The 21,791-nt window shown below is 34.4% G+C and overlaps 3 protein-coding genes across 12 annotated transcripts; 2 read left to right on the plus strand and 1 right to left on the minus strand.

Moving 5' to 3' along the window:
- Window positions 1-4,332: 4,332 nt before the first annotated feature.
- On the plus strand, window positions 4,333-6,551 carry LOC106390750 (chromatin modification-related protein MEAF6). 10 transcript variants are annotated; one of them, XM_048754249.1, is made up of 7 exons: window positions 4,333-4,999; window positions 5,119-5,219; window positions 5,357-5,426; window positions 5,774-5,801; window positions 5,886-5,940; window positions 6,029-6,133; window positions 6,328-6,551. In XM_048754249.1, the coding sequence occupies exons 1-7, from the start codon at window positions 4,832-4,834 to the stop codon at window positions 6,335-6,337; spliced, it is 537 nt and encodes a 178-aa protein (XP_048610206.1). In that variant the 5' UTR covers window positions 4,333-4,831; the 3' UTR covers window positions 6,338-6,551. The 10 variants fall into 10 exon arrangements, with proteins under 10 accessions (XP_048610206.1, XP_048610207.1, XP_048610205.1 ...); XM_048754250.1 differs by having other exon boundaries at window positions 6,360-6,551; XM_048754248.1 differs by having other exon boundaries at window positions 6,029-6,129.
- A 32-nt stretch (window positions 6,552-6,583) lies between these two features.
- LOC106390749 lies at window positions 6,584-7,543 on the minus strand. The gene has a single exon (XM_013831275.3). It carries the CDS (start codon window positions 7,467-7,469, stop codon window positions 6,852-6,854), a length of 618 nt encoding a protein of 205 aa, XP_013686729.1. The 5' UTR covers window positions 7,470-7,543; the 3' UTR covers window positions 6,584-6,851.
- A 6,158-nt stretch (window positions 7,544-13,701) lies between these two features.
- On the plus strand, window positions 13,702-18,623 carry LOC106393739 (PH, RCC1 and FYVE domains-containing protein 1-like). Its single transcript, XM_022702275.2, has 9 exons — window positions 13,702-13,758; window positions 13,929-14,015; window positions 14,145-14,234; window positions 14,333-14,419; window positions 14,503-14,601; window positions 14,674-16,668; window positions 16,759-16,905; window positions 16,990-17,372; window positions 17,442-18,623. The coding sequence occupies exons 1-9, from the start codon at window positions 13,711-13,713 to the stop codon at window positions 17,644-17,646; spliced, it is 3,141 nt and encodes a 1,046-aa protein (XP_022557996.2). The 5' UTR covers window positions 13,702-13,710; the 3' UTR covers window positions 17,647-18,623.
- Window positions 18,624-21,791: the final 3,168 nt, after the last annotated feature.

Raw genomic sequence — 21,791 nt, forward strand, 5'->3', positions numbered from 1 at the left:
GTTGTCCCTAAACACCTAACGTGTGTAGCATGTTCACAAGGAAAACTCATTGTTAGGCCATCACCAGTTAAAGTGACTAAGAAAACGATAAACTTTCTGGAAAGAATACAAGGAGACATCTGTGGACCAATACACCCACTTTGTGGGATGTTTAGATATTTCATGGTCCTCATTGATGCGTCCACGAGATGGTTGCATTTATCTCTTCTGTCGGCCCGCAACTTGGCGTTTGCGAGGTTACTTGCTCAGATAATTCGTTTACGAGCTCATTTTCCAGATCTTTCTTTAAAGACTATATGTCTTGATAATGCTGGTGAGTTCATGTCCCAAGCGTTTAATGATTAATGTATGTCCATGGGGGTAACTGTACAACACTCCGTGGCACATGTACATACACAGAACGGCTTAGCCGAATCATTTATAAAACGCATACAACTAATAGCTAGACCATTGCTTATGAAGTCTAAACTTCTGGTCTCAGCCTGGGGACACGCGGTCCTGCATGCGGCTGAACTCATACGCATCAGGCCATCTAGTGAACATAAATATTCACCATCACAATTGCTTATGGGTCATTAGCCAGACATATCCCATCTTAAGACATTTGGATGTGCCGTTTATGTTTCAATTGCTCCACCACAGAGAACAAATATGGGACCTCAAGGGAGGATGGGGAAATATGTTGGATTTGATTCTCCCACGATTATTAAGTATCTTGAGCCAACTACGGGTGATTTGTTTAAGGCTTGATATGCGGATTGTCATTTCGATGAATCCGAACATCCAACATTAGGGAGAGATAACAATAAGCTGGTAATACATTTACAAAAGCTAGCTAATCCTCGGACTCAAAAATGTGATTTAGAAGTCCAAAAGATAATACATTTACAAAAGCTAGCTAATCAATTGCCAGATTCCTTTACTGACCCGAAAAGAGTGACTAAGTCATATATACCAGCTGCTAATGCACCAATACGAATTGATGTTCAAGAAGGACACAATCAAGTTTCTACAGATTCTAGACAACGTTTGAAACGTGGTAGACCAATATGTTCCAAAGATAAGAAACCTCAGAAAACAAAGAAAGGTGCTGAATCCGATGTTGGAACACTAGACATGGTCGCGACCGATCCTACCCGAGATGTGGCCGCGTCCGACCCTAATTCCTTAGACATGGACGACGGTCCTGATGTACCTAACACTGATGCTTGGGACGCCAAGCTTCATGGTACTGATGGTCCTGATAATAATGAGATCTCAATAAATTATGTCTTGTGTGGGATACAATGGAACATAAAGAATGTCGACATTGATGATATATTTGCATACAAGGTAGCACTTGAATTTATGGATTTAAATGAGGATCATGAACCCACGTCTATTTATGAGTGCACTCAACGATCAGATTGGATCAAATGGAAAGAAGCTATAAATGTGGAGTTAAATTCTTTAAAGAAAAGAGGTGTCTTCGGCCCTCTAATCCGAACACTCTATGATGTTAAACCAGTTGGATACAAATGGGTCTTTGTGAGGAAATGAAATGAACATGGTGAAGTAGTGAGATATAAAGCATGGCTTGTTGCACAAGGATTCTCCCAGAGACCAGGAATCGATTATGAGGAGACATACTCCCCTGTGGTGGATGCTACTACTTTTAGATTCCTAATAAGTCTGGCTATAAGAGAGAACTTAGACTTGCGGTTAATGGATGTAGTAATTGCATACTTATATGTCCACTGGATAATGAGATATATATGAAAGTCCCAGAGGGTATTGAATTGAAAAACAAATCGAGTTCTCGAGAACAACATTGTATAAAGTTGAATAAGTCACTTTATGGATTGAAACAATCAGGTCGAATGTGGTACAATAGACTAAGTGAGTACCAAGTGAAAGAAGGATATAAGAATGATCCAATCAGTCCTTGCATATTCATAAAGAAATTCGACAACAAAGGATTCGTGATCATAGCAGTGTATGTTGATGATCTGAATATCCTAGGAACCTCTGGAGAGATTTCCCAAACAATTAAATATCTTAAGAAAGAATTCGAGATGAAAGATCTAAGAAAAACAAAGTTCTGTTTGGGATTACAACCTGAGTACATTAAAGATGGAATCCTTGTGTATCAAATGGCATACACAGAAAAAGTACTCAAGAGATTCAATATGGCCGAGTCTCACCCATTGTCTAGCCCCATGGTCGTGAGGTCCCTCGGCTTGGACACTGATCCGTTCCGTTCCAAGATGGACGATGAAGATGTCATTGGTCCCGAAGTGCCATATCTCAGTGCCATAGGAGCTTTGATGTATCTGGCTAGTCATACACGACCAAATATATGCTTTGCCGTGAACCTACTATCTAGGTTTAGCTCTTGTCCGACCCAAAGGCACTGGAACGGGATTAAACATGTTCTTCGTTACCTACAAGGAACGAAAGACTTGGGTTTATTTTATACTAACCAAAACAAAGAGGGTTTAGTTGGTTTTACTGATGCATGTAATCTTTCGGATCCACACAATGCTCGATCACAGACAGACTATGTCTTTACACACGGTGGGACAGCCATATCATGGCGTTCCATGAAGTAGACGATCGCGGCCACTTCTTCAAACCATTCGGAAATCTTGGCGATTCATGAGGCCAGCCGCGAATGTGTTTGGTTGAGGTCCATGACTCAACACATACGAGTTGATTGTGGGATGTCCGAAGGCAAGGATGCACCAACCATTATGTATGAGGACAATGCAGCATGCATTGCTCAACTCAAAGACGGCTACATCAAAGGAGACAGGATGAAGCACATCTTGCCCAAGTTCTTCTTCACGCATGAACTTCAGAAAGCCGGCGAGGTCCAAGTGGTCCCAATGCATTCAAGTGACAATTCAGCAGACTTATTTACCAAGTCACTTCCTACCTCGACGTTCAGGAAGCTCACGCATCAGATAGGGATGCATCGTCTGAAAGACCTTCAGTGAGGTTCACATCAGGGGGAGTAATAGGTGTTGTACTCTTTTTCCTTCACCATGGTTTTGTCCCTTTGGTTTTCCCTCTTAAGGTTTTAATGAGGCAACATCTAAAGCGTATTACAAACTCTGAATGGTTATGACATCCATTGGGGAGTGTTATAAACCATATTGTGGATATCCATAACCGAGAGAGAGAGAGAGAGAGAGAGAGAGAGAGAGAGAGAGAGAGAGAGAGAGAGAGAGAGAGAGAGAGAGAGAGAGAGAGAGAGAGAGAGAGAGAGAGAGAGAGAGAGAGAGAGAGAGAAGGCCGACCGGTTAGTGAGAGAGAGAGAGTCGGCCACCTTATTTCCTTATTTACTTATGATTATGATTTGTACACTTTCCATATTTAATCTTTCATTTTCTCTCATGTAATTCCCAATTTATAAAGGGCACACTCCTTATGTTTATGATTAATAAGAATAAGAAACTATTCTCCTAAGTTCACAACACCATATTAAATATTTTACTAATTAGTGCGTCTTAGTTATTTCTTTGTTGCTTGCGCCTTTCATATTCAGCGGATCAATACTGGATACAACAAAAAACAATGGGATAACCTTTTAAGTTAAGATTGCTAACTTGCCAAACAAAGAACAATGAACTAAATCAATTTTGTTAAAACTATCCACAAAGAAAGATTAGCTTTAGGTGATATTTTAAAAAATGATTAGTTTTAGTATATTGTGAGGCACAAGATTGCGATCAGTAAATTTGGATCGGGAACTAGATCACTCGAGTGCTTCAGCTCTATGTGCTACGAGGTCCCTCTGGGCTTGCTCTAGCCGGTTAATTACGGTGCAATGAACGATCCCTTGACTTTGGAACTTATAAATGAGGGTGGAAAGCATGCTTCGTAACTTGGTCACTTTCTCACGGGTATGCGTTATTGGCGGGGGATATTGGTCTCGGTGTATGGATTCGATTGGTTGGGATCGTCTCCAATTACCATATCGTTCGATTGGTTCCAGTCTCGCTGCGGCTGGTGTGTTCTAATAGTTGTGGTTGCATTGGCTTGTTCGGTACCCATAGGCAGGGTTTCGGTTTTGTTTGTCGCGTCAGCTCTGGGTATATCGACATTGTCCCTCCATGTTTAGGTTGACGTAGGAGGGATGAGCGTGGGATCCATAATCACGCTTATGAATCTTAAGGCGGATATTTAGCAAGGATGTCTTTCGTTTTATCTTTTCCTCACAGACGGAACCAAAATGTGGATCATAAAACCAACATAGGTATTTGACAGTGTTTGTAATAGATTAGGGAAGATGAACTTTGTGGGCAACGATATTCTCAGAACACTACGATGTAATCAGATCAAGTTGACGAAAATGGATTTGTATATATTCGATGTTAAAAAGGGTTTCGTAACGAATATAGATTACAATTGAATCAAACTAGACTAAGAACAAGGAAGGATGAGGTTGATGTGTTGCGAAGATAAGAGTTCGAGGGTGATGGATTGGCAGGTATGTGTGTATGAAAAACGTGTCGCCTTCTCTCTTCCCTTTATACTCTAGTATTATCCGCGGTCTCCTATATTTTCTCTTCTTTCTGAGGTTGTGATCCCAAAAACGTCAGAGACTTGGTGGTAGCCAAGAATCCCAGGGTTCGTTGGCGAATATCCCTTTTAACCTAGCGTTGCTACGATCTTATGAACTCAGCTTCTAGTCCTGGTCGACTTTTGTTTTCTGGGCCAAATGTCAGTGATAGCTTCTACTCTAATGGGCTTTGTCTAGGTTTGGGGTCCAGACGTAGATAGATTGTTTTAGTTGTTGCCAAACACCAATCGAAATCTTTATTATCTATTTATTCCCGATGGAATTATGATAAACTCTATTGAATTGAACAAAGAAAAGCAAATCTATTATCGCGAGATTGAACCAAAAATGTCGTTAGGGCAAAAGGGTTCGGGGGATCCAGGTGCGATGCTCACTTCCCTTCTGAACAAGCGAGAGAAGCTTCGACAAGACTTACGGAGCATCGAGAAGCAGGTCGGTTGTTGATTCTCGAACCAAATGGTCAAATTCAAATCTTGAATTTTGTCGATTTCGTTAGAGAAACTCTCGAACTAGGGTTGTTTTTTTTTTTTTTTTTGGTTTTTGTCGGATAGGTTTATGAATTGGAGACAAGCTATCTTCAAGAATCGAGCCATATAGGAAATGCCTTGAAGGGTTTTGAAGGCTTCCTTTCTTCGTCCAAAAGCACTGCCAGGTCGGTTTGCTTTGCTTTGTAGACAGCTTTAGATTCTCTTTGCAGCTTCAAATACACTCTCTAAGATTTTCTATAGCCTTGTTTATTGCTATAGCTTTCTACATAATGATTGACTTTGATATGAACCTACTTTGTAGTGCTAAGAGGTCAAGGAAGTTTCAGCCTGAAGACAGAGTCTTCTCATTGTCCTCAGTCACCTCACCTGCTGTATGTTTTTATCTCCTTCTCTCATTTGGTTAACTTTTGTTTTCCTTGTGTTGGTTGGGTAAGAGAATCACTGCCATAGAGTTTAGGTTGAGAATGAAAGTATTCCAATTACAACATGGCTAACTTCTCTAGCTGTATCAAATAAGTACCAAAGCTGAACAAACTATGATGTGAAAGGCTCAAGTTCTCATTTGTTTGTTCTTTACTCTCTGCCTTTTTTTTTTTTTAATTCAAAACGTGTTTTGCCCTTTAGTTAGTGGAAATAGTGTTTGTTTTCAAGTGGATTCTTACACTTAATCGCAGTTTCTTGGACTGGTATTTTAATCTTCCCTGTGATATTTATTCAGGCTGAAGAACTTGGTGTTGGAAGAGAAGGTAAACCGTGCAACTTCAACTAAACTCACTTCACTTCTCCTATTAATGCATCAGTTTAGACACTTAAAACTCTTCATGTTGTAGATGGACGAGCTGAATTGGGCCCAGGGAGATCCAAGGGTGGATTGTCCACGGGACAGTTAGTTTCCCAAACTCTGTTTGCTTTACTAAGTTCATACATAACCTGTCTGTTTCGCCTACATGATTTTGGGTTTGACCAATTACAGGGGAAAACCGAAGAAAGGGAGAGGACACGGAGTGGCAAGAGATGCAAAGAGAAACAGACCATCAGAACCAGATTATGACGACGAAGATGATCCGGATGCGAGTATGTATGTTCCTGGTTCACTCATCTAGGGCATTTTCTGTTTTTTTGTGGTGCCTGAAAACAGCAAGAAACAAATCAGCTTGTAACATTTTTTCTTTTACATCCCAGAACATAACCAAAGTAAATCTAGGATTTATAACGTCAATTAATAAATGAGATGTTTTGTGGAATATTTCTAAGTTAATTATATGGTCTCAGGAGTCCATAAGTCCATTATTAATTCATTGAAGGATGTAGAGAAGGCAGCTTTAGGAATGTGAGAGTGGAATTGGTTGGCATGCATCATCATTTGATTCATTGTTTGTGATCCAAGCTTTTAATAGAATTTTCTCTTCTGGGTCCAACTTAGTTGTTCTTTCCCTTTTTGCCTCTTTGTACTATTACCTTTTTAATAAGCAGGAAATGAAAACTCTTGCCAACAATAGTTGCATGATTTTTGACAAAAAAAAAAAAGAAACTTAAAGATAAACATTTTTATACATTAACATTAATCAAGAATGATCATGCATACAAGTTTAGAATAGTGAGCCATATGTATTCACATCAGTAAAACAGATGTTTTAAACACTTGAGATTATCCAAATTTTAGCAGAGAAGATTTGATCCCAAAAAAAAAAGAAACAAAGAAGAAAGAACGAGAACACGAAGTTACTCAGAAAAATTCAATCAATCCTTTCAAGAAGAACGTGAAGACAAACATGAAACCATGATTAGCCAATTAATCAAGCGCTTCGTTTTAACCTTTCTTGAAACTCAAGAAACGACCTTTCTTTCTCCATCTTCATACTTTCTCTAAACTTGTAGATGAAGTCGTCGGCTCTCTCGTCAACCCTCAAATGCGGCGAAGCAGCCACCACTCTCCTCCATGCATCTTCCATCGAATCAGCAATCTCCGGCATCCCCTCTTCGTCCTCTTCTTTCTCCTCTTTTCGCCTCACAACTTTCTCTTCTTTTCGCCGCACAACTTTCTCTGTGCTCTCACTAGTCCCTTCGCAGTGTGATTGGTTTTGGTATTGATAGATTTGAGAGTAATCGTCATCGTATTCATAGCTTCGACGCTTGGTTTTGGTGTGAGATCGTGAGAAGAAGTTGAGAAACCGCCGAGAAGTTTGGTTGCTGCTGCGGCTGTAGTATTTGTCTGAATAGCTAGTGTTTTCGAGGTACCTTGTTCGGAAAGGAACGATGAGACGGCAAGAAAGGAAACGAATGACACGAGCCGTTGATTCTCTGACCGTTGCAGCGATCTCGATGTCTCTGAGTTTGGACTTGACCATGTTTGTGAAGCTCTTCCATGCTCGCTTTGCTGGATTTTGCCTCTTCTTTTGCCTCAGCGAAACCATTTAGACACTACTGTCTCTTTTTTTCTTTTGGCGATGTGTGGACAAAATGTGTATTATTGTACAGAAATGGTTTATATTTTGGTTATAGCTAATAGAGCCCTTGATATTTTGATTAATTACTAAAACGCCATTGCTTTTGGGTAAAAAGTTGGCAACAAAAAGAGCAAATCTCCAAAATAGCACATTTTTAAGTTTATATCACAAAAATAGCACTCAAAAACTAAAATGACCAAAATAGCACATTTCTAAGTTTATCCTTTGAAAATTTTAATTTTTTTATTTTTCAAAATTTGAAATCTTATCCCCAAAACCTCATTTCTCAACTCTAAACCCTAAACTCTAAACCCTAAACCCTAAACTCTAAACCCTAAACTCTAAACCATAAACCCTAAACCCTAAACTCTAAACTCTAAACCCTAAACCCTAAACCCTAAACCCTAAACCCTAAACCCTAAAATCTAAGCCCTAAACCCTAAACTCTAAACCCTAAACCATAAACCCTAAATCCTAAACCCCACCCTTTAACTCTAAACCCTAAGTTTGTGACTTTTGATAAAACATTAAGTGCTATTTTTGTGACTTTTGACCTTGAGTGCTAGTTTGGAAATAAACTTGATTTAGTGCTATTTTTGTCTTTTTTTCCAACAAAAAGAGCATATTTGTACCTTCGGGAATCAGGATGCTAATATTTTCATATATATATGTGTGTGTATTATGAAATATATATTTAGGAAATCAATATAATATTTTTTGTAACTTAGAAATGAATATGAATATAATTTGATCAATGATTTTTTTTGGTTAAAATTATCAATGATAAAAGTAGTAAAGAGATTATTATCCATTTTTGTCGGCAGAAAATCATATTCATATTTTCACATCTTCAGGATGTTAATATTTTCATAAATAATGTATATTATGAATTAAATTTATACTTTATGAATATACTAATACATAATGGCTTGAAGAATAAAAAGAAGGTGTTTTCCAATTTCCAGACACATATGTCGGCATAAAATAAGAATTTGAGTTATCACATTGGCTTTTAAGAAGTATGAGCCTGAGCTGTTTTTCTTTTATAGCTAATCTGAGTTGTGTTTCTTTTTTCTTTGCACTATGTGAGATGTTTTGAAGCTCTGTAAAGAAAACGTTCTTCTCCATGAAGCTAAGACCATGTGAGATCCGACCAAAGGGAAGGCCCATAATGTTAATGGATAAAGACTACTACTAAATGTAATTATTGGATGGGACTGTTGATCTAATAATTATTGTTTAACCAACCAACCAATCAATCATACATTTATATGCACATTCTATTTTTTTTTCTAATTAACAAGAGCTTTATATTCTTCATTCATACCAACCAAATTTTTTAAGACATGTATTTGACATTATCTGCTTAAATATGTCTTACATGTTTCAGAAAACTCGGATGTTTTCGGTAAAAACACTTTAGTCTTTAGGTGTACTTTTATTTATCTTCTTTGGGGATGGAATATTTGGTAGACTAGTTTATTGGTCGCGGCGATGTGATGAGGTGTGTCTCAGAGTAAATATTAACTGTAAATAAAATATTGAACTTTCTGCGCTCTTTGATTTTTCTATGCTTACATTTTATAGGTATCGAGTAGCCTTAGATATTTGGGTATTCTGGTCGGTCTGGATCTTTAGCTAGAGTGATTTTGGACCTATTTAAGATTTGGAAGTATTTCGATTTGATTTGAGTTCAGGTTCTATCGATTTTAGAACGGTTCAATTCTCAATTTTAAAGTTATTTAATATTTGATTTTTTTTTGTATACGGTTTGGTTCAATTATTTACTAATGATATACTAAAAATATATAAAAAGAGATAAAAATATATTTAAAATTTGAGAAAAAACTAAAAAGTCAACATGAAATACCAAACAAATACAAAAACTTGAGAAAAGGTAAAAAAAAAAAACACAATACATGAAATACCAAATATATACTTATAGTATCTGAACTGAACCAATATTCAAAAATATAACTTATACATTTAGTATTTTCTAAGTCATTTATATATTTGACTAGGTGTTTTCCGGCACCATGTGCAGTAATATATTTTTAAAATTTAAACTATATTTAAAAATAAAATTTATTATTATTTTAGATTTTATTATCAATATTTTAGTATAAATCTTGATTAATTGAGCATAAAATTAAGATAAAATAAATAATTTGTTTATTTAAAATTATATTTAAGAATAGATCTGTATTTTTTTTTTGTCATCAACTTAAGAATAGATCTGTATATATTTAAAATTATAGTGTTAGATAAAAAATTTCTATTTCTTTTCGATAAGATTTATTAAATCAACTAGTATAAAATTAATAAAAACTGATATAAAAGTTGTATAATTATCAAATAGTACAACTAAAAAATATTTCTAAAATTTGTAGATATATAAAAGAAGCTAACAATATTATGATTAAAATTATATTTTTTTACAAAATTGTAAACAAATTTGAAAATATTTTTAAGTAATAAATTGTATAATTATAAAAAATAGAAATAAATAATATTTTGAAAATTTTAAAATATTATATTTTTACTATTACATTAGTTAATGTCATATTTACTACCATTTACTACCATATTCTAATTTTTTTACCAAAAATATAAATAAGCATTAAATATAATTATCCATGTCATATTTAACCATAAACCATATCATCATTTCTAGCATGTCGTGTCACATTTATATAGTGAAAGTGATTGTAGAGAGTACATGTGTCAAAATTATTTTGCAAATAATGTATAGGGGATTGGGTATCCAGTAGTATCTACAATCGACTCAATACCCACTGATAAAAATGTGCAAAGTTCATTGAGATAAAATAGCCACACTCAAACCTGGTCTGATTTTAACCTGGTCTGATTTTCCAATTAGTTTTAGTTCAAGTTTTGCCAAGTTATAAGGTTACTAAACCTATTTCTAGGGATAATATAGTGGAAACTCTATAAAATAATATTCGATAATTACACGAAAAATTAATAAATTTCTGATTTTGAATTGGGCCAGTGTAAAATATAACACAATTTGATAAGATAGTAATCTTTTGAAAAACATTATGTAAATATACATTAATAATTAATTCATACAAATTTTATATAATTATAAAAAATATATTGGATAGTTTTTTTATTCATAATGAAGTCTATATTTATTTTTTTTAAACACTTCAAAATATTTTAATATTATTTTGTAATTTTACACCTAAAATGCATGTACTACGGTAAATATTTTCTATACACCAAATAATTAAATAAAAACATCGTAAAATTTGTTTCTATAAAATTTAATCAATATGTTTACCGTAAAATCAATATTCTTCTTGATTTTACATAAAAATACATCAAACACAAAAATCTAAAAAATTGTAAATTAATAACTTTATAAATTATAGTTTCAACATATCAATACATAGAGTTTTTATTGTATTTTTGATATTATCAAATATTCCAGCTTGGATGATATAAATTGATAATAGTTTAAATTTGTATGCATTTTGTTTGTAACATTTCCTTACTTTGATTTAACAAAGTATCACAATGGCCAATCTTATGTAAATGTGATTTGTTGATTGAGGTTTCCACGTATTTTTGAATCAAACTGATTTACCAATCATTTTTTTAGTAGGGGATGAAAGCTTAACGGAACAAAACAGAAGAACGCTGAAATAGAGCACAAACATCTCAGATAAAATGGATCTAAACCTAATGGGAGAAACCCAAGAGACAAAAATCCAACTCATCATTATGACGTAAATCCCAAACGTGTGATATCTCGTTCACGTGACACCAAACCGACTAACTGGAGACTATGCAAGAGCAATTTATGACAGAGTCGCTCTCAAAGGTTGTTGCGCATACGAAGGAGCAAATGAACCGGTTTCTACACCTATATAATAACCATTGTACACCATCTTCAATATCAACCTAATTACAAATATAACGATTAAACAAACATATTCGTCCCCATTGTGAAAGATCGAAACTCAAATCCACATAAAGTTTAAGGTACGATCCAAAACCAACACATGACGGTTTACAGTTGGTTTACTATTCCTTAATCTAAACTTAAGCAGCTAACCTAATTAAACCTAAAACGACCTGATTAGAAATTCTAACCGACTTAAGTCGACCTATAAACACGAACTAACAACGGAATCTTATTTAACCCGAACCGAAACCTGACTTATTTAACCCAAAAATCTAAATCTCTAAAGCCCCAAATATCTGAGCTCTCTTTCTCACACACACACATTTTTCTAATCATTCATACTTCGGATGCCCGAAACTTGTTGGAGTCAACCTAGCCATGTACAAGTCGAAAACTTGGGTACAGCTAACACTGTTTTCAAGATTATTTCCAAGCTACCTCTCTATATATATATTTATCTCCAAAGCCACCTCTATATTCAATTTTATATTTTATTTTAAAATAGAGAAACTATATTATAGACGTGAATTTACTCCAATGTACACATTTATAACAGAGCTTCTCTATTTTTAAGAGAAAATGTAGAAAAATGTTATTTACATCTTTAAATATAGAGGTAAAAGTAGTATTCTTTTATATTTTCTCTAAATTAGAAACATACACTGGAGCAGAATCATCTCTATAACAAAGTTATGTATTTTAGTACAAAATATAAAAATGTAAATTAGAGATGCTTGAAACAGTTGTGTTTTTGTTTTACAAATACTAAAATGAAAACCATTCCACAGGCTCAATACTGGGCTCGACTAGATGACCCAAACCAGAAAATAAAATTACGCGTTAGACCAACAAACCAAATCCTTATCGGTTGAGATATCCAGATTAACCAGTAGACCAAAAACCCTAGCTTTGAAAAGTGATACACTGCATATCACCACAGCGTCAACAAACCTAAGACTACTTACAATGGACCTGTTGATTTCGTCACTTTTGTAAGATAACAGGTTTTTCCGAGACTGTTGTTTGTCATATGCCACATGGACTTAAGTTATCAAAGGTTTGCCTCTTTCTTTTATCCCGTTCTCACTAGCTTCATCATTTGCAACTTTGATTTGTATTAATTTAGTTTCTCTAAAACTTTAAACTTTGTACATCCTTTATAGATGGGTTTCCAGTGCAGACTATATCCAGTGTCTTTGAAAGAGCAATGAACAGCTCCTTTTAGACGGTTAATACTGCTAATATTTTTGTACAAAATTGTTTTATCACTGGTGTAATCTAATTAATATGTGCTTTATTAATAGAAATTTGCATCTTACGAAACACAAAAAATGGATGCACGAAATTGCTAATTAAATCAAAGTGACAATAAGTGAATTATGCTCAGAGTCAGTGCCAGCTCTAGGTAGAAGCTGGAGAAGCATGTTTAGGCCATTTCTCTTTGAAAGCTTTAGCAACTCAGTGCTTAATGTTAAAAGTTGACTGCTAGAGATGTAAAGTTCAAGCTTCTTTCTAGTCATTAACTTTTTGTTTTGGAGGAAATTCTAAATTTACCACAAACTTGATACCAGTTTCCAAATTTACTTTTAAATGATGATCATTTCACAAATACTCTAAATTTGTGATGAATAAAACTAAACAAATTCTTTTAAATCATTTATAAATATAACCCAACTACACCCCTTAAGTACTAAACCTTAACCAATAATCACTAAATCCTAAACACAAATGTTAAAATATTTTTGATTAACAGTATTTTTTTTTAAATGGTAAGTGGTAACCAATTTATAGTGAGCTAAAGTTTGTTAATTAGTCCATAACTATAAGTCTGTTAGTCCATAACTACTATCTTCAAACAATTTCTCTTTTTTCTTTGTGCGTTTAATTATTAAACTGTTAGTCCATAACTATAATTTGTTTATATCCCTCTGAGTGTGAAATGTGGAAAGAGAAGGAGAAGTGAGCTAAAGTTTGACGTTATTTGCATGGGAGCTTCAAACACTCCTAAAATGTCGATATTCCTTTGAAACTGTCCTCTCTCTCTCTTAATTATTTTAAACCAATCTCCTACTTTCTAGGATCATTATTCACATTCAACCTAATCTTCATCAAGTGATCTAATTTCCTTAGTGGAATTCGAGAAGAAAAAAATAACTGAATGAGCATACTAGCGGATCAAGTAGGAGAAGGAATCGAAGAGGGATGCATCCATGAAGACAGATCAGCTGATGCTTCTTGACCTATTATCCTTCTCCTCGGCTTTTCTCAGATGGAATGGCAGATCCTTCTAGCTATGTCAATCACGACCGTGACGTCGACCAAGTTTGTTCTCCACATCTTTCAAAATCTTCTTCTGAATGATTTTCTTGATCCTCTACAATAAGATAGATATGAATCTAATGTTGGGGTTTCAGATTTCTATGGCAAGAAAGAGAGTTATAAGAGTTATGATATACATCATATGACCATTAATTTTTTTTTCTTACTTGTAGGCACTCATTGCTTTGAAAAAAGGTTGTCAATTACTTAAGTATAGTCGGAAAGGGAGGCCTAAGTTTCGCTCTTTCAGGCTTTCACGGGTATTTATACTTTCTTTCATGTATAAGTGTATCTTACACTCTTCTTCAATCTGCAAAATTTTATTTGTTATCACGCTTCAAAAACTATGCGATATATGCTCAATGTGTTTTTTTCTTGGGGGATGATAGGATGAAACAACATTGCTTTGGCTCTCACACGGAGAAGAAAAAAGTTTGAAGTTATCTACAGTTTCACGACTTCTCCCTGGACAAAGAACTGTGAGTGTTTCGTTTACAAGATATATAAATGCTAACTGTTTTTTTTATTTTTTCATGGAACTTACAAGCTTTTGTTTGTTTGCTATACATATATATAGGCTGTTTTTCGAAGATATTTACGTCCAGAAAAAGATTACTTGTCATTCTCTCTTATATATCACAACGGAGATAGATCTCTTGATCTGGTTAGTAAAAAAATAATAACTTTTCTAATACCTATAGTCTTAGAAAATTAGTATCACAACTTCATCTAATTTACACTCCACAGATCTGCAAGGACAAAGCAGAGACAGAAGTTTGGTTTACAGGACTTAAGTCTTTAATTAGAAAAAACCATAACAAGCAAGCTAGAAGTGAGGTCCCTGAGGTGTGTGTGTATTTGTATTTATATTATATTATCATACTCAAACATATCTAACAAACACTCCATTTTGTTCAGATACATGACAGTGATATTTTCTCTACTGGTCGTCCTTCAACTGCATCATTAGAATTTATACCGAACAACAATAATCGCAGAGGAAGAACATCCCTTGATTTAGGACCCCGTAATAACTCTCCGACTCCTTTCAGAGACTCAGATGTCGCTCCGGAACGTATAAGCATGCTAAGACCAAGTACTGATGGTTTTCGGATTAGTATCTCAAGCGCACCAAGTTGTTCTAGTGGAGGGTCCGGTGGTCCTGATGACATTGAGTCTTTAGGCGATGTTTATGTCTGGGGTGAAGTTTGGAGTGACGGGATATCATCATCATACAACGGCACCATGAACTCAAAAACCGTGAGAACAGATGTACTGATTCCAAGACCCTTAGAATCAAACGTTGTTCTTGATGTTCATCAGATTGCTTGCGGCATAAGGCACATCTCTCTTGTGACAAGACAAGGTGAAGTGTTTACATGGGGAGAAGAAGCTGGAGGAAGGCTTGGACATGGTATTCAAGTCGATGTTAGTCGTCCAAAACTCGTTGAGTTTCTTGCTTTGACCAACATTGATTTTGTTGCTTGTGGAGAGTATCATACTTGTGCTGTATCTACCGCTGGAGACTTGTTTACTTGGGGAGATGGAATCCATAACGTTGGTCTATTAGGACATGGTAGTGATCTTAGTCATTGGATACCAAAAAGAGTATCTGGTCCTGTTGAAGGACTTCAGGTCTTGTCCGTCGCTTGTGGCACATGGCACTCTGCGCTAGCAACTGCCAATGGGAAGTTATTCACTTTTGGTGATGGAGCGTTTGGTGTTCTTGGACATGGAGACAGAGAGAGTGTTTCATATCCTAAAGAGGTGAAGATGTTGAGTGGCCTTAAAACCATGAAAGTAGCTTGCGGCGTGTGGCATACCGTGGCTATAGTCGAGGTTATCAATCAGACCAGTACGAGTGTTTCATCGAGAAAGTTGTTTACTTGGGGTGATGGTGATAAAAACAGGTTAGGACATGGGAACAAAGAGACTTACTTGATTCCAACTTGTGTCTCTTCACTAATCGACTACAACTTCCAGCAAATAGCTTGTGGTAATACATTGACAGTTGCACTCACTACCTCGGGACATGTTTTCACTATGGGAGGAACTTCACATGGTCAGCTCGGTAGCTCGAATTCAGATGGTAAATTGCCTTGTTTGGTTCAAGATCGATTGGTAGGTGAATTCGTTGAGGAAATTGCTAGTGGAGACCATCATGTTGCTGTGTTAACATCTAGAAATGAAGTCTTCACTTGGGGCAAAGGCTCTAATGGAAGACTAGGACATGGTGACACCGAAGATCGAAAAACGCCAACATTAGTTGAAGCTCTAAAAGAGAGGCATGTGAAGAGCATATCATGTGGCTCTAACTTTACATCAAGCATATGCATCCATAAGTGGGTCTCAGGAGCTGATCAATCAGTTTGCTCTGGTTGTCGTCAACCATTCGGCTTTACAAGAAAGAGACATAACTGTTACAACTGCGGTTTAGTGCACTGTCATGCTTGTAGTTCCAAGAAAGCTTTGAAGGCAGCACTAGCTCCAACTCCAGGGAAGCCACACCGTGTTTGTGATGCTTGTTACGCTAAACTTAAAGCTGGCGGGGACAACTCTAATGCTGCTAATAGATATAACACAACTCCTAGCGCGGTAAGACCAGTCAGAGAAACAAGGTCGTCAAGGATTATATTGACCCCAAAAACAGAACCAGTCAAGTACTCTGAAGTTAGGTCATCAAGATCTGAGTCTTCTATTGTCAGATCCTCACAAGTCCCAGCTCTTCAACAGCTTAAAGATGTTGCATTCCCGAGCTCCCTTAGCGCTATTCAAAATGCTTTTAAACCAAATTCAACATCAAGAAGAGGAGGAAGCCCTCCACACAGTTCTGGATTTTCTAGGAGCGTGGTTGATAATTTGAAGAAGACAAGTGGTAAAATAAACCAAGAAATGACAAAATTGCAGAGCCAGGTTTGTATATATTATTTCAAAATTCTCAAGTTTATCACAAAAGATGAATGAATCTTATAACAAACAAAAGAAAAATCTTGTCCACTTCAGGTTAGAAAACTGAAACAGAAATGTGATAGTCAAGGCATAGAGATTCAAAGATTAAGGAAAACAGCAAGAGAAGCTTCTGAATTAGCTATAAGGCATTCTTCAAAGCATAAAGCAGCGACAGAGGTCATGAAATCTGTGGCTGAACATGTAAGTTTCTTATAAAAATGCTCAAAAGAATTATCAACTTATTAGTGAGTCATTTTTAATTGACCATTCTTTCATTTTTTTTAGTTGAGAGAGTTGAAGGAGAAACTACCCCCTGAAGTATCTAAATGTGAAGCTTTTGAATCCATGAATTCTCAAGCTGAAGCCTATCTAAACGCGAGCGAAGCAGCTGAAACATCTCAAGACACAACCCTTTCTGAAAACTCACAAGACCAAAACATAGAAGAACATCCATCATCATCTAATGGAGGTGCCATGATGTCTCAAGAACCTTCAAACACAACAAATATAAATCCTCACCCGTCGGATTCAAGGCCACCAGCAGAAGCTTCATCGTCACCATCAAAATCAGGAGGCAAGGAGCTTATCGAACAATTTGAACCTGGTGTTTATGTTACTTATGTATTGCACAAAAATGGTGGAAAGATCTTTAGAAGAGTTAGATTCAGGTATTTAACTGCATAAATGTTTTCTCTCTTCTCTGTCTAGATTTTGTAAATCATTTGATTGCTTTGCAGTAAACGGAGATTTGATGAGCATCAAGCAGAAGAATGGTGGAATAGCAAAAAAGATAGGATGCTTAAGAGTTATAGTCATCAGGTTTCATCATCAGGTCCTATGGCTACCGAGTCAGTTCCTACACCAACTTCAGTTCAACCGCCATCTTCGCCGACACAGCCAAATTCTGATGATCAAGAAGGGGGGTTAAAAATAAGTTCTTGAAAGCTGGTTATGTGTATACTAGTAATCGACTTAATAGATTGGAGAACAAGGCATCATTGGGTGTCACTACTGTAGATCTGAGTAACCCAAAGTAGATACAAAGATTTAAATGTTTCTTTGCAGTCAAGATTCACGGTTTCTCGGTTTCAAACCTTGAACTTTTTAGGTGGGAACCAAAAAAAGTTTATTTCCAGTAGATCATTAGCAACAGCAGGTACAGTCGCAACCACTGGTTCCCTGTTTTTGGCGACTTGCTGCTTTCATAGTTTAATATAACGGTGATGAACTCCTAATTCCAATGGATTTTTTTCTTTTTGTAAATATCATTAACTAGGTAATGAAAATATGATTACAAGAACTTGCAATCTCATCTGCTATAAAGCTAATCAGATGCAAAAGACCCCAAAAAATATAAAAAACCTTAAGCATCTATTTTAAATAGTAGAAATTGATCAAAAGAACAATACTTTGATCTACCATTGATATACTATGAATTTTACTGGTTTTTATCCATAGTATATACCTTATTTATAGTCTTTATATTATGTTTTGAGTCTATTTTAGAGTCTTTTTAGGTCCAAATATATTTTGGAGCACTATGGAAATCATGAAACCATTTGAAACATAAAGATGAGGAAACTCGTAGCTGTTCAAGAAAATAGAAATCAAGCCGAGTTTTGCAAAGAGTGTTGATTGACACTTTCCTTGGTGCCGCTCGACATTGACGCTATGGGTCAGCTCTATTCTAGAATCAAGTTTGGTCCAAAAGTCTCCACATATTACAAGATTGCTTCTGACCGACTTTATACCTAATATATATAGTTTTAAGTCATTGTTTAGGCTAAGAGACTTTAAGATACTTTATTAGAAATTTTATTATTTTGGAGAGAAGATAAGAAGACTCCTTCAAAGATTTGAGTGGAACTACGGTATTTCTTACTCTATATTTTTTATGCAATTCATTCAGTTTATCTCTATGTTTTGATTTAATATGTTTGAGAAGTTTACTTGTTAGATTTATAATTTTTCTACGGTTTTGATGAATTTATAAACTATAGAACTGCTAGGGTGATTTATTTGGATCTTTCACATGATTTATTTATTGTTTGTATTCTAGATTAGCTACTTGGTTACTTGAACATAGGATAATCGACAACCGTAAGAATGAGTTCAACTCCTGAAACTAATCCTGCTGAGATAGGACGTTGATAAATAACAACAAGAGTTGGTTTAGATTACTTGGTGAACAAATTGATATGAACGATAATGTTTGTCTAAAAGAAGTATCGATCTTCACTCCTCCTAATTCGTATACGAGAATTGGAATTATAGGATTTAGACATTTGATTAGACTCGCAGCGAAAGCTGGATATTTTACTACTGAATTCAAGTTTTAGGACGGTTCTTACTACACTCTTAACATCTATAAATTATAGTTCTTATTGCATGCACGAAACTCTAAGCCTAGAGCTTTTTAATCTCGGGTTGACAAGTCATAGGACACTTGGACCATTTAATCAACTACATAATATGACTTATTTAATTATTTACATTAATCAATCAAATATATAAAATAAAAAGATAACCGAACGAACATGCGGATTAAACTCTAAATGATATTAATTTGTAACATTCCTTTTTGGCAATACTTAAGAGTAGCATTGATATTTTAATAAAAGAAGTATTTTCACAAAAAAAAATCAGCTGAGGTATTGATTTCACGATGTCCCTTTAGTTTAAAGCATTTCAGATAAAAAAAATTGATATTCTTTGTGAAACAGATAAAGTAATAAATATTAAATAAAATTTAGTATTTCAATTTCATCAATATATATATATATCTAAATTTCAATATTTTAATTGTAATAATTTATTATAATTGAAATTATTTAATATTTATTTAAGTATTTGGTTTCTTATACTTTTTAATAAATTGAAATATAGTGTAAATTCATGAATTTATATTATATTTATGTATAATTAATTAAATTAAAACTATAATTTATAAAATAAACATATTAAGTGTTTCTAAAAAAATATTTATTATTTATAATAATTGAATAATAATTACGAATTTTTTATTAATTCTTTTATACAACTTATCATAATAATAACATATATATATATATTTAAAACAAAAATATTAAATTAGTTTATTGAGATGCTGAACATGTATAAAAATGAGAAATTTCCAAAAAATACCACATTCCTAGTATCAATTTTCATGTTTACCTTAATCACTTTTATCCTCACTTTTAAAGAGGTAAAAAGACACTTAACTAATTTGTACTTTGAGTTTAGAGTTAAGGGGTGGATTAGGTTTTGGAATGTGGAGTTTATGAATAAATACTTAATTTTTTAGTTTTAAAAAAAAAAGGTTCAGAATTTTTTTTTGAATTTCAAAAAGAAAATTTCGAAAAAAAAATCAAAATTTTTTTTTATAAAAAGTTCGAATTTGAAAGCGTATAATTCGAAAACTATAAAAAAATATTTTTATTTATCTTATTAATTATTTATTATATATATGTAAAGCAAGAGTATAAGATTATTTTGTCACTTAAAGAATAAAATATTTGTGAAAATGTTATTTTATTGAAGATAAGCATGAATAATTGTACTAACAAGTAACAATGTGGTAAACATGAAAATTTCTCATAAAATTTTTAATTATGGCACACAGTTTTGGTAATATACGTAAGATCAAAAAATTAAACTATGTTTTTGTTTTAGTAAGATGATGAACTCGTATGCTAAGTTTTCAAAATATCTTAGGTTAATGTGAGAATAAATTGCATATTCAACATTAAATTTTGATTGCAAAACCGTTAATCTACCAAAGTATTAAGATACTCTTACTATATATACATTATATATTAATATCACATAATTTATATCCAAAATTTCTTATATATTAATTGAGAACATTACAACATTTTGATATATTCACTAGTCATAAATAAGATAAGATGATTCTTATAATCCTTTAGAAAATAGGTTTGTCCATCTAAATATATATTATATTTTTATTAAACTAACAATCAAATTTATTTGTAGTGTATGAAAAATATTCTTCATTTTTTCCTTAAATAAAGTGTACACACTACAAGAAAACACATACTTAACGAGGAAAGTTAAAGAGGAAAAACAATCCTCGTAAATTTACGTCGATTTTACGTGAAACTTACGTGGAAAAATAATGTCATCGTTATTTCCTCGTAAAGTAACGACAAAAGCGTTTCGTCGTAAAGTCGATGTAATTTGACGTGTCTTTTACGAGGAAATACTATTTCCTCGTAAATACGACGTAAACTTCGCGTGTTATTTATGAGAAAATAATTTACGTGTATTTAGCGAGGAAATTTTGAATCCACCAACTTTGTAGGTGTTACACGTTTTTTTTTGCCACCTAATTAATTTTCGTCGTATATTCATAGGAAAATTACAACTACCAGATTCGAAATTTCCTATAAATATGGATGTTTAAACATCATTTTAAACACACCAACAACAAAAAACGTGAAAGAAAAAAAAATGACTGGCTCCGGGACTATTTACGAGTTGCGGAAGCGGATGTATATGCATAAAGATGCTAACGGGAGAGTGACGAAAGAATACCTTGCGGGTCTGGAGACATTTATGCATCAAGCAGATTCAACACCGCTCGCCCAAGAAAGTGGTAAGATGTTCTGTCCTTATCGGAAATGCAACAATTCGAAACTGGCAAACCGTGAAAATGTTTGGAAGCATTTAATAAATAGAGGTTTCACGCCAAATTACTATATCTGGTTTCAACATGGAGAAGGTTTTAATTATGATCAGAATGAAGCTAGTAGTAGTAATACCAATTTTCAGGAAAAATAACCGGTTGATCATCATTTGCATAATGAACATAGTTACCATCAGGAGGAAATGGTAGATTATAATAGGGTTCATGATATGGTAGCTGATGCATTCGTAGCTCATGATGAAGATGAAGAACCTAATATAGATGCAAAAAAGTTTTACGAAATGTTAAACGCGGCGAATCAACCACGTTACAGTGTTTGTAGAGAAGGTCTCTCTAAATTGTCGTTAGCTGCTAGAATGATGAATATTAAAACTGATCACAATCTACCTGAAATTTTCATGAACGAATGGGCGAACTT

Source organism: Brassica napus, chromosome C4, assembly GCF_020379485.1.
Source record: "Brassica napus cultivar Da-Ae chromosome C4, Da-Ae, whole genome shotgun sequence".
Classification (NCBI taxonomy): Eukaryota; Viridiplantae; Streptophyta; class Magnoliopsida; order Brassicales; family Brassicaceae; genus Brassica; species Brassica napus.